This window comes from Diorhabda carinulata, chromosome 5 (genome assembly GCF_026250575.1).
Source record: "Diorhabda carinulata isolate Delta chromosome 5, icDioCari1.1, whole genome shotgun sequence".
NCBI classification, from domain to species: Eukaryota; Metazoa; Arthropoda; class Insecta; order Coleoptera; family Chrysomelidae; genus Diorhabda; species Diorhabda carinulata.
In genome coordinates, this window is record NC_079464.1 from 17,126,250 (window position 1) to 17,141,431 (window position 15,182).

General features: G+C 32.0%; 1 protein-coding gene across 3 annotated transcripts in view; it reads left to right on the forward strand.

Moving 5' to 3' along the window:
* Window positions 1-12,912, forward strand: part of LOC130894053 (uncharacterized) — a 38,367-nt gene extending 25,455 nt beyond the window's left edge. The window contains exons 6-9 of one of the 3 annotated variants that reach the window (XM_057800593.1): window positions 488-5,048; window positions 7,933-8,163; window positions 11,057-11,239; window positions 12,677-12,912. In XM_057800593.1, coding sequence (XP_057656576.1) covers window positions 488-5,048; window positions 7,933-8,163; window positions 11,057-11,238 — 4,974 coding nt within the window. In that variant the 3' untranslated portion in view covers window position 11,239; window positions 12,677-12,912. Of the gene's footprint in view, window positions 1-487; window positions 5,049-7,932; window positions 8,164-11,056; window positions 11,252-12,676 lie in introns of all 3 variants that reach the window. The other 2 variants (XM_057800594.1, XM_057800595.1) reach the window with 2 other exon arrangements.
* The last annotated feature ends 2,270 nt before the right edge of the window (window positions 12,913-15,182 follow it).

Here is a 15,182-nt window from a genome sequence, read left to right on the forward strand (position 1 = left end):
ATGTCTAAAGAACGCCATATTTCTATTTATTTAAAGAAATTTATGAATCAAATTAATCTTACCAAACCACGTCAATACTTATCACAGACTTTCTAGCAGGAATATTTTGAAGAAAGTGTGTACATACGACTTTCGACAGCTTCGGCCAATAGAAATGGGTTTATTCTGACCATTCGAAGTTTGTTAGATGTTTACCGAATTTTATACGGGGAATAAACATTATTTTTCATTTATAAATTTGGTATGAGTGCCTTGCGTATTTATGAAATATTGATTGTTCCTCGGATAACTATCCCCCGCAATTGATATTGGAAGAACTATGTATTTTCACGATATAATGAAATCTAGATGTTATGTAAAGCCAATGGTCATTCAGGAAAAATATCTCTCTAACTAAAAGCGAACTTATTTTATTGGGGACAATGATTGGATAGTTGCTAACAATAGGGATCAGTCCAATTATAAATTAGTATGGTTTATTTTTCAGGTACAAGAAACGCCCCATAAATATAATAATAGAAGACAACCATTGCCGATACATATTGTCAGAAAATTGATGAAAATAAAGCGACAAAGGGACAAAGGAAAACAATATGATCGTATTGCAGAATATGAGAAGTTCTTCGACGTTGTCACAAATCCACTAGAAACAATGATTCAAAAACCCGATTGGAAGCCAAACCATTCAGAGTCGAGTTTGATGAAAATCTATTTATTAGAAGATGATTCTAAAACTGAAGAAACTCCTTATTCGTCTAAGAAAGTTAGTGAAATTGAGAAGGAAGGTGGAGAATCAGAAATTTCAGAGATAAAAAAACCGGATCTATCAGCTTCTAAGCAAGTGATGAGGTCTTCCGAAACCGAGACTCCTGTTGAAGATGTAGATAAGTATTCAGTTGAAAATGGAGAAATTAATGTGTGCTCTACAACATGTCCTTCGAACGATAAAACAGTTGAAACCAAAAAGAATATGTCTGTGACTATAAAGGATAATTCTTCAGAAAAAATTGTTGTTGACTTCTCTGACATGAAGCAAAAAAAATCTTTGCTTTTGATTTTTAACGCAGAAAAACCGGATCCCAAATCAAAACAAAAAAATATAAGTGATGATAGACTTGATTCTAAGCAAAACAGAAAAGACAGAGACAAAATTAAGTTGGAAGAAAAAGATGGGAACTTGTTTCCGGGTGGAACAGAATGTGGAAGGGAAAGTGTAGTTTTCGTTCTTAAAAATCATGTTACTAATGAAAAGAATACAATAAATGCAAGTCACACTATGCCCATGATCGATGATAGAGAAAAATGCGAAGTGATTGACAAGGAAACTAACAAACTTATGGATGAGAACGAAAAAGCAAGCGAAAAACCTTTTTTTAGCAATTCTACAGGAAAATACGATAATACAATACATAAACTAGAAGAATGTTTCAAAAGAATAGTTGAAAATTTGAGAAAACTGGACGAGAAAGGTCAACTTGTTAAAAGTGTGTCGAATGTAAATGGAATGGTGTCTAAGTGCACCAACAAATTTTTGGAAGAGCTGCTAGAGAAGAAAGCGGCATATAATCAGGAACAAATAGAACTTAAAAAAAATCAAGATAAGCAAAATAAAGACAAATATAAGAAACAAGTCCTAGAAAAAGCTACAACAGGTTCCGAAATTAATGAAAATAATGAAAGTCAAGCAGCACTGCCAGCTAACCAGAAACTCAAAATTGAGACATGTAGCGCCAATCAAATTCTTCCTAAAGATGAAATGGTTGAGAGAAATCAGTTATCTTCTCAACTGAAGCAAGAAGTTCGGCGTAGTAAAGAGTTGATACTGGATAACAAAGAAGATAAAAATCAAAATATTATACAAATTGAACAAAATACTTTTGAAAAAGAGTCCGACATAGAAAGTGAAGAGAATGCAAGAAAAAGTGCAACTGTCAATGATAATTCAGACACGGATGTAATGACAGCAATAGAAAATAGCTTGCGAGCAGATGATTTGCTTAAGAAACCAGGAGACCATATCGACAAAGAGACCAATATTATGTTGCAGAATAATGAAATTCCTTTACAGTTGGTTGAAATTATAGAGGAAACTAAACCTAGTGTTCGAGATACTGATGAAATTGAAAATTTCGGGAAGTTGAGATCAAGTGAAACTAACAAAAATTTGGACTTATACAGTTTTAAAGATAGTACAGAGAATAGCTCGACAAAAAACACATTGGAAGTAAGAGAAAATATGATGAATCAGTATAAAATAGCGTTAAATAATAAAAAAATAAGAAAAGATATCGGTTCACTTTATTCAGAACAAGATAATAAGACCATTCAAAGTATTGGGGATACGTTGTCCCATAATGATGATATCGAGGTTAATTTAGCTTCTTTTGGAAATAAAGAAATTATGGATGATGTAATTCAGCAAAATAAGATACAAAAAATCCACAACACCACAACACAACATATCGAAGAAATTAATTCTGATGTAGAAATGAATGAGGTAAAAGTTGTGAAGGTGCAAAATAGTTCTGGGAAGAATAGAACTTTGAAAAGTAGCAGTAAAAAAGATAAAACTAAAAAGGGTGCTTCAATTTTAACTGAAAATAACATTGTTAAAATTATTGTTCAAACTCAGACTGCAAACATAGTAATCACTAATAATGGAGGGTTTGACACCAAAGCATCGGAATCTAAGGGATCTCCTGACTTAGAAGTAGCGATAAAAAAACTAAACAAAGACGCGGGAGAAGATATGGAAAATAATAAGATGAAATCATTGGAGAGTCTATTCAAAGACGTCGATTCAATGAAAAAATTAGTTAACAAAGTCGAAGATATAGATATTTCCAATAAAGATTCATTTAGAGATAAAAGCTTCCAATCTTTACAACAAAATACCATCACTTTGACCAAACTAGAGGAGCACGATGAAACTAAAATGTGCCTTTCATACAACACGAATCACAATAATTTGAAAATACAATCTAAAGAAGATGATGGCGCTCTTTCTGATATTCATAGAAACGCTAAATCTTTTTTCCACGAAAATATTTCCAATTTAGAGAAAAGCAAGATAATGGAAACGTGCAAAAAGAATTCTAGAAGTACCTTTTCTAAAACAGCTGCTAAATCGTTGGAACAGCTCAACAAAGAAGAATGTACTAGATATTGCTTCGCTGAATATGATTATAGTTATGCGAAAAGGAAAGCGAAGAAACAATTAGAAAAAAAACGTGGTAAACTAGATAGTGATGAAATTTGTTTCAGAGCATATTTTTCAAGCATAGAGAACAGATTGAATAAAATCCAAGACAGATCACCCTACATTCAAGGGAGAAGAGATATTGAGAGGAAATTTAGTCTAAATGACACTAATTTGAATTTGAATAGAAATTATTCTGCTACGTCAAATGCAATTATATCACATAACATCTCAACATTCAACGATGTAAATACGGAGAAAAAACTTATTCATGTGTTATACAGAGAAAAGCTTGAAAATAAAGACACCAAAAAAAACTTTAGAAGCACGTTGGGAAATGAGGATAAAATAGTTCCAATATTATCAGGTAAAGATGATGGTGACGAATCTAGTAAATCTCCTGATAATAAAACACCCAAAGAAGGTGATAATAATAAAAAATCTGATAAAGCTTCCAAAAAAGCTGTATTCAGAATAGTAAAAGCACCGAATATCCACCGAAGTGGTAGGCGCTACACAAAATCAGTCAAATTGAAGGCAAAAAAACATAAAACCAAAGATTCTCAGAAGCCCGTAAAACCAAACTATCAAGGAAGGAGGAATGTCATTATATATCTATTACAAAATCAATTCAATAACAGAATGAACAAATCAAATTTAGAAACAAAAAATAAAGTATCAAATCCCAAGGAAGAAATAGAGAAAACAATAAATAAATTTAAAGTTGATATTACCCATGACAATGATTTAGATTTTCATACAGTATCTATAGCTGATGCCGAATTATATAAAGAAAAACGTTCTAGAGACAATGTCTACAGAAGCGATATAGTCAATTCCAAAACCAAAACAGTGAGAACCTTTGTAAACGATTTCGATAAGAAATCTACTGATCCGTCCAGCCACGAAAAAGAAGTCAATACCAAAATTAATCTTGGAGGTACCAAGGAAAATAAGATATTACAAAATAAAGATGTGCATTCACTTGAGAAAAGTACCGATAAGAGTGTTTCATCTTCTAAATATTTACTGGAAAGACAGGCTTTACTGTATAAGAAACATTCAGCTGAATATAAAAATCCACAAATATTAAATACACCAAGTGTATTAAAATCCACAATCTCCCAAAAATCAACTTCCGAGCATTCAGTTTTTTCTAAACGTAAAGCATCTTCCAAGAATGAGAAAAGTGGTAATAAAAGTACAAACGATAAAGAAATTGAAAATAACAAAAGTGACGATAAAGAAACACCAAAAGCCACTTTAAATGAAGACGAGTTAAAAACTTTCAGAGGAATACTAAGCGATGAATTAGAAAATATATTCGGGAAAGGACCCCAGAAAAATATGAATTCTGATAAGTTAGTAGCCAAAGTGGAAGAATTTGTGGATAATAAAGACATGAAATTACAAAAATTCAACAAAAAATTACGTGCTTGTACGGATTTGCATTCCACTTTCAAAAGCAAAATTGACTCACAGAGTGTTAAATCGAGAAGTTTGGTATCCAATAACTCCACAAAACTAAAATCTGTAGAAACGAAAGAATCAACACACAATTCAACTAGTATCCAGAATTTAATGCATACAAAAATAACAATTGAAAAAGATATTGGAAATAAACGAAGTACTGAAGTTCGTGAGACATTTGTTAATGCTAAGAAGGAATGCGAAATCGTCAGGATTCCCCCCAAAAGTTTATTCCAACTCTTCCATTCATTACCAAATGAAAACGATACTACATTGACTAGAAAAAGAATTGATAAAATAATATCAGTGCGTAAATCAAAATTTGGAAAATATCCTCGGGTTAAAATAACCTACGTTGCAACAAATAAAGGAGATTCAGGTAATTTTGAATTATTTTAAATTAGAGAACAATTCTCCATCTACATGTACGTATTATTGTAGCATACATTTTCGGTACCAGATTGACTTCTTAGAACACCAGTGTTTTTTAATTTTTTCATTATATATATATATACATATATATAACGGATTTCTTGACAATTCTTGACAAAAAGGATTTTCTATAAAATTATTTCATAAAAAACTGTAAATACGTTTGCCGCTTTATTTCTTTGAAATTTGCACCCGGCGCCTACACCAAATCTTAGATTATATTGACATACCGGCTTCACGGTCCATGTCGTGGACGATTTCGTTACAGTATTACGACTATAAAAAAGAAATATGAGGGGAGAAATTGAAATAAGACATCCGTTAGGAGATAAATAAAGAAATGTCAGGGAGGTTTGTAGAATATTTAATTTCAGATACGCATTGCTCTAGAATGAGCTAGGGTGTGCTGAGCAAAGTAGAGAGAGGATATAATAAAATCGGTCGAGATGAGAAAGAGAAATGCTCATTTATATAAATATATACTCCTAGTATAGGATACTAATTGAACGAAATTATTAGTCTTGTCGTTTTACCGGAAAATATCAACTTTTCAGATATTTTGAATAATACTTTTCCAGTTGAATTGGTGATCAAATCATTACGCCAGAGATGTGGGGTAAAGGGTGAGAAAACATTAAACACATTAACGATTGATAGGCCATGGTAGTCCGTTGATAGATTGGATATCCGGATCTAAAGATTTAATAAGTTTAATAATTGACAAATAGTTTACAATTTCGTCCAAGGGATACTGAGGAATGTGATTGGAAACATTCACAAGCTACGCAACTGTTAGTTTGGAAGTTTTCACACTGAGTTCTCATACATTTGTTATAATATATTATTTTTGTAGCATTTGGAAGCATTATAAATGCAGCATCGCAAGTACAATCTCTTAATAGTCCTAGTTAGGGCAAGTCCCGTGAGGGGGAAATGTTTTAATATTCTTGGTAATCTCTAACTGACGTCCTTTGTGTTTAAACAGTTTGGACGTTTTTCTATTTAGATAGCCTCTCGAATTATTTTGGATGGACTTAAGAAACGGAGTTTGGCCATGGTTTCGAAGAAATTGATTGTGCGCCTGGTATGCTTGACGGAATTTGTAATAGTCACTAAGAGTTCCTTTGAACTGATGGGGATGCGTTGAATTACTTAGCCAAACAAAAGATTCCATACATTTCATGCTGTTCATTAGGAATTTTATTTCTGGCAGATATAATTAAGTGGATGAATGAATTGAAAAGAAACAGACAGCGAAATTATAATGGGATTGGGCATTGATAAAATGGTTGTCGCGAGTGGGTTAGGAATAGATGGATTGGGAGAAATTTTTTCGATTTTGGTGTCAAGAAATGGTAGATATTTTATCACCCATAACAATACCTTGGAGTGTATACAGGAATGTATCCCATTCGTATGAAATAGGAAAGAGTTCGAAGTGGCCAAGTGACATTAGCATCGTAATCAAGAGTTAAGGTCGGAGAGGGGAGCAGGGTACTACTGAATTTCGAAATGTTCGTAATATTATTGTTAATGACTGGAGAGAAAGAGGGGAGTGTCCTGTTTGGGCACCTTTCAGATGTTTGTAGAATTTTGAAATATGAAATGGCTATTGAGCAAGCAGTGTCTGATAATGGAAATGCAATCTAGGGTAATGTGGTATTTGGTGTCTAGAATAGACAAAGAAATAATGGCGAATAGAGAGACAATATCAAGCCTAACAAGGATATATTTGGAAGAAATATCGGAATCTTCGAGGAGATCAATGAAATGGCGAGAATTTTTGACGTAGGATTGGATTGTTCAGTTATTGGCAGCAGTTTTGTTTGATCAATATTTACAGGTATCTACACAGCAGGCACTACTAGAATTTTTCGAGTGTAATAGGGTTTACCCTCTTTTTGCTTTTTGCAGTAAGTAATATTATATATCAAGTGCCTTGTATGCATAGGACAGACATCTAAGTATTTATAAAATAGACTAAAAGATCATCAATACGATAAAAAAATAGAACTGCATTATCGAACTATGAAATATCAAAAGAACATAAATTCAATTATAAAGATTTTAAAATTCTTGAAACAGAATCTAATACATAAAAAGGAAATTTTTAGAAATGGGTTACATTCATAAGAACGAAAAAGCTATAAATGATAAAGAAGATCTAAATAATTTAATTAAAATTTTGTAAATACTAATAAAACTACGAATAATTTAATTGATTACTGCTATATATTTGAGATGTAGGGGCCAAGGAAAAATTAATTTTTCTTATTAAAACAAAGTTCTAAGTTGATTTTATCCTTATTTTGATATTCATGATGAAGGTGATCTATAAATCAATATAAATAAGCAAATTGTCAGTGACAATATCATATTTTGATAAAGATTTAAAGAAAAGTCGAAACGCCAAAATTTATCTTTCTTTTAAAAATTATCAATTATTTGATGAGGTTGTGACAGTTCCCACCAGTCAACAAAAGTTTTTTACAAACACAACAACTCTCGGTTCATTTCAATATTGTAAGAAAAGTTTACTGCTGATAATATTTTGGTGAAACTATGGAATACGACAGCTTTTACAACTTTTTGAATCATTATATCTCAGAAACAGTGGCTTGTAGGAAAAAAGAATTAAAATGTTTTTGATAGATAATTTTATGATCTACAATTTTTGTCTAATGTATTTTTATGGTAAAACTCACCGTTTTGCTGAAAATTGCGAAAAACTCATTTTTTTGACCTCTTACCTTGAATAATTTTTTTTCCATACACGGAAATGATGGGGAACATTCAAATTCTATTTTAAATTGTATGTGTATCTATTTTAGATACGCCTTTGGAAAATTTCTCGACTCTTACTACAAATACTAATTTGTCGGATGAGACTGTTACCCAAAGTACTCTCTCCGTAAGATACGAGCTTCTGAAAAAATTACAAGATGAATTCAATAAACAGCAATCTTTTAATGATATCTTGGAAATGAACAAAACAAAAGTGAGTTCGAACGAAACCGAAGGTCATGTTCAAAATTACAAGGATGGCGCGTCTCATACCACAGGTAGGAATTAAAGAAAATGATTATTTACAAAAAAACTTGACACTTCAAATACTTCTAAAATTTAATATTCCTTCTATCAAACTTTTTTCACTTAAAGTTCCAAGCTTATCCGATTTTCTTGAATATTATTATAATATGGGGAAATGATCATAGATGCATTTAAATTTATGAGATAGAGTTTTTGATTTTTCATAATTGAATGTATGTTTCTAGGATCTTTCATGATTTGTTATTGATTTTTTATTCTTTTTTATCGTAATTATTAACCTTTAATCTAATATAGTTGATATAATATTCCTTCTTGTATTTCTGAGTGTTTTATGTTACTCTTTAGTGAAATTTAACGAGAAAGTATTTTGTCTTTTATCTTTTTTCTTTGGGTGCCCTCTTCTAACGAAGGTTGGCGATAACCCCAGCAAAGTCATTTCTATCTCTGGCCCTTTTTATCAGTCTGTGAGTCTAAGCCGGTCCACTCGCGAATATTCTTCAGCCATGAAGCCTGTCGTCTGCCAGGACCACGTTTTCCCTCGATTTCTTCTTCGATCAGAAGCTGCAAAAGTTTGTATTTACGTTTGTATATATGCTTTTATTAATTCTATAAGTTCCCTGTCGCTGCCTATTCTTTGCCTTACCTCTTCGTTACTGATATGAGCGGTCCAGGGAATTCACAGCTTCCTCCGAAAGATCTTCATTTCGAAACTCTCTAAGCGCCTATATATAATATATACAATAAGGTGCTGTTTACATAGCATTTCACCAGCCAGTCGAGTGCTCGGGATGTAAACAATTGTCTCATTTTTAGAAAGACATTTCTTATTTGCTCGATACGTGATCTCGTTTTTATATCTGGGTCTATATCTTGGGTACATTTCTACGATCTAGAAACAAAGCAACAATCGATGGAATGGCGACACTCTGCTTCTCCAAGACCTAAGAAGTTTCTTGTCTAAAAATCTGCTGGAATAGTTTTTGCTTCAGTTTTTTGGGATTGCCATGGAATAATCATGATTGATTTTTTGGATAAGGGTACAACAATAACTGGAGATTAATATTCGACATTACTGACCACTCTACGGAAAAAAATTAAAGAGAAAAGACGCGGAAAGCTATCCAAAGGTGCTTTGTTTTTGCAGAACAACGCCTCTGCACACAAATCTCATGTTGCCATGCAAAAAATTCGTGATTTAGGGTTTGAATTACTGAACACCTCCCTTATTCACCAGATTTGGCTCCGTCTGACTATCATCTCTTTCCTCAACTGAAAAAAAGTTTAAAAGGTCGTGAACTTGCTCCCAGAAACATTTTTTTTTTGGAAGTTCTAGAGACGTTGCAAGTTCGCTGTAATAAATGTATCCAATTAAGAGAATATGTTAAGTAATAAAATATTTTGACATTAAAATTTTGTTTTGGTTCTATAGTAGGCTAAGAATTTTTCAATAATCATCGTATAATAAATACATTAACTTACTTATTAACGGAGAAAAAAAATATATAAAATAAAGATACAAGAAAAATATCATAAGACACGACATGAGACGAAAAAGGAGTTGAAAGTTGGAAAGGATAAAGGGAATAGATAAAGGAATTTCAAAAACTGGATAAAAAGGGATTTCGGATGATAATAAGCAGATTAAAAGGAACCATAAGAATGAAGCAAATGAAGATAGATATAGGTCATGTTCTAGAAATATGGAAACAATTTTATACAATAAATAAGTATGATATTACTACACCTAAATAGAACATAGAAAGGAAAGAAAAGAAGTAGAAGAGGAGGAAGATTACCAAAAAGGAAGTTAAAACCTCAATAGCTGAAATGAAAACTGGAGCATTTTGTATGGAGGATGAAATTACACGGTAAATATACAGTGGTTGGGTAAAGAAGGAGAAGAATGGCCGTGGAAAATATGTAAAAAAGCAATATAATACTACCCTTATACAAAGAAGAAAGGACAAGAAAGTTGTTGATATTTTGGATAGATATGTTTGATACAAATTCCATGTAATCTATTTCAGATATTCAGGAACAAGATTTGAAACTATGTAAATCATAGGCTAGAAGAGGAGCAATCCAAGTAAATTGGAAAGAGTAAGATCACGAAGACAAGGATTGATCGTATAAAAGCAATAGGACTAAATAAAAGGAAAACTTTGGAGGAATTGAAAGTACTTAGAAGTATTTGTACAAGGATAGAAAAGCTTGGGAAGGATGAATGAAAAAAGACACGAAGATCCAGTCTGACGCCAAAAGAGACATAACGATAAGGCAAAAAAAGATCTATTTGGAAAAATAACTGACGATCCAACTGGTAGACTTGTAGTTAGCTCCAATGCAATGGAATCAATCACTATATAATTTTATATTAATACCAAAAATCAGACTAAACTCATCATATACGAGGTGTGGCTATTATACAACGAGATTAATGATAATTTTATCTATTATCACCTTCAATAACCTAACCTTCCTATAACCCTAAAATACTCCATGGAAATTTTTTTATGCCACTTTCTATTTCAATCCTTCAAGGGACTGAAATCATGTTCCTTCTATTGCAAATCTGTCACAAGCTATCATCTCTTTCTATAAGATTGTACCATGATCAGTAACTCAATTTGTTATAGTTATCTGATTTTAATTCAGGACTGACGGACATCAATTCTGATATATCGTCGCTTAAGTTCTGATGTTATTCTATAGAGAATCGTAAGATACACCTCTAGATAATTGTGTTTATGAATTTTCGAAAAAAATTTATGTATTATGAACGCGATGTATAAAAAAGCACAACTTTTTTGCTCTCGCGAAGTTGTCATCTTTAACTTACGCGGTGTTAGAATTTAAGAGACGATATCTGGTATTTATTTATTAAGTTTTATGTTTTGTCCTCAGAGTATAGCTGCTTGGAAAAAGGAAGTAATCAGAGTCTGTTTGACGATAAAATAACGTCCGATGCTCCATCCAATATGCATTCCATTGATAGAGCTAAAAATAGTTTGGAATCTTTTTTAAAAAACTTGATTAATAAGTTTGGTACTGTTCGTCAAAAAGATGAGAAGGACCCTAAGAAGTGAGGTTAGTAGAAAAGTGAGCTCATTTTTTCTATTTATCATTAAAATGGGGCGTCATTCATTGGTTGAATAAATATAGTGACGACGGTATTTAATATCTAGTTCCTCACAAAGCCATGCTAACGCTCCTTTTATATTAAAAGTTTCAACTGACTCATCATTCTGCATTTCAGCGAGTTCTTCTGATACTGCATATTGATATATCAGACAAATCCACTTATTTTGGCTGCAACATCCCTGCTAGGTTACTTTTTTTATAGTTGTCATCGGAGCGCAAATTCTTTACGAGTTGCATCAGCTTACCTTGTTCATTGGTTGAAGATTCAGATGCTAATAACTGCGTTGTTTAGCGAGATTTTAAAGCATCCGGGGGTCCACTAGGAGCCTGCCGTAGTGAAGTTAACTTGACGACGTCAAAAATCGAGTTGATATTTTGATATCGCAATTACGTACACTATCCATAGAAAATTGACGTTATTACAGGGATTGGTAGTAAACGCTTGGGATTAATGATAAAATTCACCTCTGTTATAATGAAGGGGATATTGGTTTTTCCAGAAATTATGAAAAGTAGGCGTTGTTTTTTCATTACTGTTTGGATTTATGGCCAGGTATAGGACATTCCTGCCCTATTGTGCGGCGGGTGGAAAGGACATCGAAAATTCTCTTTACAATAAAAAAGAGACGGTCAAAAAAATTTTAATGTTGAAAGCCAAGAATTTGAAGATAGCAGATACTTCTGCACTGCAGGAGCCAGATCCTAAATCGACCCTTATCGATTTTCTCGTTACTGGGGCGCCATCAACCTCAAAAATAGTAACTAGGTACAACGTCACAATTTTTGAGTAACGAGGTTACAGTGAAAAAATAATTAATAATATAAACAACTGTCCAAATTTCACTGTAAATATTATTTTTGAGTTCGAGTTACGAAGTGCTAGAAGTAAGTCGGCGATATGTAATATGTAATTAAGGAAAAGTATTCTTTAATGTGGTCGTAGACAAAATATTGTATGATACCCGTGCGTGAAGTACTTTTGCGTATTCGTTGTAAAAAAGTATCAATTCACGCATAAATAAATTTTCATTACTTTATTTCTTTGATAAAATAAAATAGTGTTTTGAATAAAAATTTAGAATCGCTACAGCTTACATTAATTGTTTTTATTTTTATCGGAGTTTTGAGATCTTTAGTATGGAGTCGTTTTCGAATTTCTATATAAACTTAATTCCTTTTTTCAAATTTATTGTGATGAGATGGATTCGACTGCAGTGGTATAGTTCCTCCAATATCAATTGCAGATTATAAAAAACCCCTGTCGACAATTTTGTTACGCACATTTAAAGTCTAGTTATGTCAATTGTCAGTTCAGGTCGACAAAGTTTTATATTTTTTGTATTGATATGATTTTACAAAATTAATATATTTTTACTGTTTCAGATAGGCAGACCTTAACTTAGTATCTTATCAGAAAGAAGGTGTATCGTCGTAAATGTATCAACTCCTCTAGTTGAAAAAAGACACAATATATAAATTTATAATTGTTTTTCATAATTATGTTTGAAACTGGGAACATCTGAGGTTTCGCATTTGGTGTTTGTTAGTCATTAAATTGAGAGCAACAATAATGTGTATTATTATATTTTCTTAATATCATTAAAGAAGTGAACGAAAAATGTTCCATATTTATTCAACTTGTAGCGAATTTAACTTCTAGATGTAGGATTAAAATGAACAAGAGTACTAACAATGAAAGTTCATTGATTAATATTCAACAAATAATATATTGAAAAATTAACACAACATTGAGAGTACACATTGATTTTAAACATATATTAAATAAGAATGCACGTATTTTCCAGTAGTCAGCCATAGCCATCAGAAAATTGACCTCTTCATTTGATACTACAGTTTTTTCACCAATTTTATTTGGTTCTTTGAAAATTGTGGATTTGATGTGGCGAAATTCGCTTCTTGTTCTAATTAAGAAACGATTCATTTGAGCTTTTTTAAAAACAGAAGCTCTTGTAAAGCTTGTTCTCAGAAAAATGCTTGCAAAACATCCAGTTCTTCCACTCCATTTTCTTAAGTTTATTGAATTTGTTGCTAAATCCACTACTTTCTACATATTTAAAGACTAATGAGTACAAAGATTGAGCCTTTAATCCATAGAAACTTCTGCTTCATTCTTTGCACTAATCAACTGAGATTATTATTTAAGTTGATGTCAATTGCCCAAGCGATATGATGGGTATGGAATCGGCTTTTATCCATTATATTTGTAAAGTATCGGTTGAATTCTTTTATTGTGTTTAAAATGAATAGCCCCCACTTCTCTCATTTCCACCAAAATGAAGAGCTTTGTAAGAAACATTAGAATAATTGATATTCTCTATGATAGACTGTACATTAGAAAACTATGTTCTTAGTGGGAAGCAACCATTATTTAGCATCTTGTTAACATTTTAACAAAAGGATTTGAGTTTATCTATTCATCAGCTTTATATAAAAAATCGTCAACATAGAAACCCTTTTGAATTATTTTAGGTATTATACGATATTTACAATCTTTAAACATCAACTGAAGTTTGACCAAACCAATATTGAGTTCATATCTTCTTAAAACCTGATATGGTGGTGGGTCTCTATAAAATTCTTTACAAATTGCGATGTTTTTCGTAAACGAGCTATTGGCGGTACATTTCACAGACGTCAACCGAAATTATATATTTGAAAAATCAGAAGCTTCAAATTATGTAAATTAAATCATCTGGTATTGTTGAGCCAACTAGCTGAATTTCATTGAATGAGGCAGCTGTGCTAGTTGAGGCAGAGCCATCAAAAACTACCTTTAACTTGGTTGTCAAGCTATTTGCCTCTTATGAAGACTGCGTGATGTGGTATGTAATATGACACAATAATTTTGGACCTTTAAGAATCGTCATCAATAGGTGTTATATGTACCAAACTTCTCAAATCCTTGTTTTTCTTCAAATTATGTTCTAAAGTGCAGAACCCTATTAGAGCATTATCATTAGAATCACCAAGGGATTGTTTTAAGGGCAAAGAAACTATGAATCTTCCACTTGAGTTTCGGAAAGTATTTTGAAAAAAATTGTCATCACATGCACTTTTTTCTAGAGAAAGTATTATTTCCTTAAAGCATTCTTTGATTGGTTTTGGGTCATTTCATTATCGCGGTTGCAACATTTAGACACATGTTGTGATTATAATTTTTTTAATATCAACGGCAGATTATAAAAACCCTTGCCGACAATTTTGTTTGATCTACCATCATTATTATACCTAGTTAACTTGCTACAACTGAATATTGAATCAATTACCAGACGTGAGCTGGGGTACAATTCGTTCTTTTTTTCTGGAAAACGAAATTTCAAAGCAAAAAAAACATAGAGGAAAATAAATTCTTTACAAATAAAATAAAAGAAAAAAATATTTCAATTCCAAATTATCTTCATGAATAATAATGGTAGTCAAAACCGTCTAAACTAGAGTCATCATTTGATTGAATTATGAGTTGTAAAGAGGGTAAAACCACATATTCACCTTCCTCTTTGATAACATGTTCAACACAGTTTTTCCTTTTAACATTTAACAAACCGTCAGTCCACGTGAACTCTCATCTCCATTGTTGAAAACAACGAATCGTAAACATGAATGCATTTTTATGGGCCGAAGCGTATGTATACAATTGGCGTGGTTTGGTTGGACTAATTTAATTCATAAATTTCTTCGAATAAATAGAAATATGGTGTTATTTAGATCATAGGCGATTGAAGACAATGAAATTGCACACTGTCGTAAGAATAAAGTCAAGTATGAATTCAAAATAAAGATTTATATATAAACACAGCAAGTTATTTTGAATATATTCTAATGTATAAAAAAGAAAAATATTCAGCAATCTGATAATACAATCATAATA